The 3,480-nt window shown below is 35.0% G+C and overlaps 1 protein-coding gene across 1 annotated transcript; it reads left to right on the top strand.

Moving 5' to 3' along the window:
- Window positions 1-750: 750 nt before the first annotated feature.
- LOC107567553 (retinol-binding protein 1-like) lies at window positions 751-3,021 on the top strand. The gene is made up of 4 exons (XM_016253240.1): window positions 751-885; window positions 1,158-1,336; window positions 2,064-2,165; window positions 2,795-3,021. Exons 1-4 carry the CDS (start codon window positions 810-812, stop codon window positions 2,852-2,854), a joined length of 417 nt encoding a protein of 138 aa, XP_016108726.1. The 5' UTR covers window positions 751-809; the 3' UTR covers window positions 2,855-3,021.
- The last annotated feature ends 459 nt before the right edge of the window (window positions 3,022-3,480 follow it).

Here is a 3,480-nt window from a genome sequence, read left to right as displayed (position 1 = left end):
AAAATTCAGCTTTGTCGTCACAAGAATAAATTACATTTGAAAATGTACATTTGTAAACAATTAGTTTTAAATTGTAGTATTCCTTTACAATATTATTACTTAGTTTGGTGTATTTTAAATCAAATAAATGCAGCCTTGATGAGCGTAAGAGACTTTCAAAACCCCCCAAATTTGGAATTTGGAATGGTATATAGTGTAGATACAACAAGACAGGTTTGGTTGGCAAAGGTGCTCTCTTGTTTGTGGAAGATGAAATAGGCCATGATCTGAAAAGTAAACATCTCAACTATAGCTCATCATGACAGTTCTGTATCTTTTATTCTAGATTTCACTGTTAACACTTCAGAGCTATTTATAGTCAGGAAGACGTCTCAAGACTGGCCTCATTACTGACAGGTCTTCACCTCCTGTTTGTGCAGTGAACATTTCTCTCTCTCTCTCTGGTGTCTGTAGGCATAAATGGAAACCTGTTTGACAGCATTGTGATTGTTGCTTTGACTGACTGTTGTGCTGCTGACAGGCTGAGTATCAAAACAATTACAAACAGGCATGTCTGTCTGTTCATATGTGTTGACTGACATGAGCTCATGAGATTCTGAATACTTTCCGTACCCACTGTATATATATATATATATATATATATATATATATATAAATGTCCACAGCAGACATTGCACTCTTTGAGATAATCCAAAGGTCCTAATTGGCTTTAGGATTACGTGTCCTGTGATTTGAGACGCCACACCGCACTTTGATGTTGAAGCATTGAAACATCAGAGCAGAGGGCAAACACAAAAAAAGAAGCAAATATGTTTCCCGTAGACATGAATGGATTCTGGAAAATGACAAGTAATGAAAACTTTGATGAATACATGGAAGCACTAGGTAGGCTGATACTTCATATTCTATTTATTTATTCATTATACTCCTGTGAAATTAATGTTCTATGCTGAACAAGGTATGTGAGATGTTGCAGAATATATTCTGTTCGAAACAGTCAAAGCAAGAGAAATACATGTCCGTATTTTGAACTCAAGAGATACGTTTTAGTACTCTTGGCAGACCTGTTTCTATTATAAAAAAAATAAAAATTGAAAATAAAAATTGGCTCATGTATACAGCTATGGTTGACATGTGTTCGTGTATTCAACTTACAGATGTGAATGTTGTCATCAGAAAAATAGCCAACTATCTCATCTTTGATAAGGAGATTGTTCAGAATGGTGAACATTTTAATATCAAGACTCTCACCGCCTTTAGGAACTACCATATGGAGTTTGATGTTGGAAAGGAGTTTGAGGAGGATTTGGTTGGTGTAGATGATAGGAAATGTATGGTAAGTGACCTCCTTATTTATAAAAGTACGATTTAAAGTGCAACTGAACAATAATGTAAGATCAGAAATGCTTTTATATGGAAAACTATTCTGAACTGCTTTTCCTAGGTTTCTGTGGTGGATGAGTCAGTAAATCGGATTAGATTGAGATTTACATTCAATGACCTGTTGTGATCTTAAATCCACGAGGGTTTCGGGTTAATGCCACAAACACCTGCTGCTCGGGAACTTTAGGTCAACTTGTACACAGTGTATAACATTATTTTCGAAACTGGTAAAGATGTTTAACAAGAAAATAATATTTTAGTCTTTCTACTTCAAAATGTTGTTTAATTCATTATGTTTCTTGCCATTTCTTTGTGTTTGTGACATTTATTGGTGTTAAATGTTGTCCAAAAATTGTTGTACATTTTTTTTAATGCTGAAGTAAGCTATTTCTTGTGAATGTGCAAGACGTCTGATGTCATTAGACGTCATTAGCTAGTACTGGTAAATAACAAGAATGTGCAGCAAACAGTAAAATTTGGGCTATAAAGTATAATAAATTTAAATAATACTAATTTTGTACAGCTAAAATAACTGGAAGTGACTGACACCAGAAGCCTTGCGCATTCAAGATAAAATTGGAGGAACCCACTCTTACATTTAAAAGCAAATTGTTTACAATTTATTTTCTATTCTCTGTGTCAGTCAATACCAGCTTCATCTTTCTCATCATGTTTTGTAGACAATGGTAAACTGGGAGGGAGACAAACTGGTTTGTGTACAGAAAGGAGAAAAGGAGGGAAGGGGCTGGACCCAGTGGGTGAAAGGGGATGAATTACATGTGGTAAGTGTGTATAAGGATGCAGTTCATATGAGGACATGCTCTGTTGTTTTATGAAAGGTCACACTTGGCTGCTTCGTGTTGTTAGTGTAGTCAACAGTGTAATTAATAAGATAACATAATTACTGCAGCAGTCACGCATTACAATAACAAACGCATCTAAAATGTGTATACGCTGAAATCCATTTAGTGACTTCATTATACAGCTGCCTGGAATGTACTTCATTTATTACTCAACATTCTGTGTTCAAATATTTGTGCATAATAGCTGCTAACCTGTATAAATGACTGTTACCTAAAAACTGTTACACTTCCAATCAAATGTTCAGCGTCGGTAAAATGTTTGAAATGTTTCTGAAAGAAGTCTCTTAAGCTTGCTAAGGCTGAATTTATTCGATCAAATGTACAGCAAAAACAGTAATGGTGTGAAAAAAACTAGTATAACTCAAATTAATTTTCCACGGCCATGTACAGTAGTAGTAAAAAAGGTGGTCAACATTTAGTTGGACCTTTTTATGTATATAAAAGTACATTTATGCTATTAAATGTATGTCACATCATGTCCTTTCCTTAAAATACATTTTGTTTTCATTTTTCAGTGTTTTTTTGTTTGTTTATTATTTATTTTGCAGGAAATGCGAGTCTGTGGAGTGATGTGTAAACAAGTGTTTAGGAAACAAGTTCTCGACTGATGTGCCTTGAACCACAAGTACTCTATTGTGAAGAAAAGGGAACATTTCTGCCTATTAATAACAGTAATTGTTGTGTTAAATAGTCATTTTTTAAGTGTAGCTATTATGTCTTTTTCATGCCTCATGTAAACAATGTATGGTGAAAACGTTGTCAAGGAAAATAAAATGTGAACACAAAAATATGCATGTTCACTTTTCCAACGTGTTTGTTCAAACGTACAGAAAACCTTTGCATTAGCTCAAAGAACACAAACATCTGCACAGGTCTTGTCAGTTTTCTTTAGTCCATCAATTGTGATTTCAAGAGCACAATTTCAGCACATATTTTCTGAGTCTGTCAGCATCATAATCTAGAAAAAAATGCAGCAGTGCAGCTGTATTGACCCTCATAATATCATCTCCCCTCCCATTCATATTCTTCCTGCTTCTGAGGAGACGAAAAGAGCTCAGTTTGCTGCGGGGGTGAAGACCCATCCAGAAAGACCATCAGATGTTAAAGTGGGTATTTTAGACAGCAGTAAAGCTCTCAGTTAGGAAGCTAATCTTAGTGACACTGGGGCACTAAAACATACCAAACCCACACACACATGAATTTAATGGATGTCTATCATATTAACTAACCAAAT

This window comes from Sinocyclocheilus grahami, unplaced genomic scaffold (genome assembly GCF_001515645.1).
Source record: "Sinocyclocheilus grahami isolate Dianchi unplaced genomic scaffold, SAMN03320097.WGS_v1.1 scaffold1168.1, whole genome shotgun sequence".
Lineage (NCBI taxonomy): Eukaryota > Metazoa > Chordata > Actinopteri > Cypriniformes > Cyprinidae > Sinocyclocheilus > Sinocyclocheilus grahami.
This window is presented reverse-complemented; position numbering and strand designations above follow the sequence as displayed.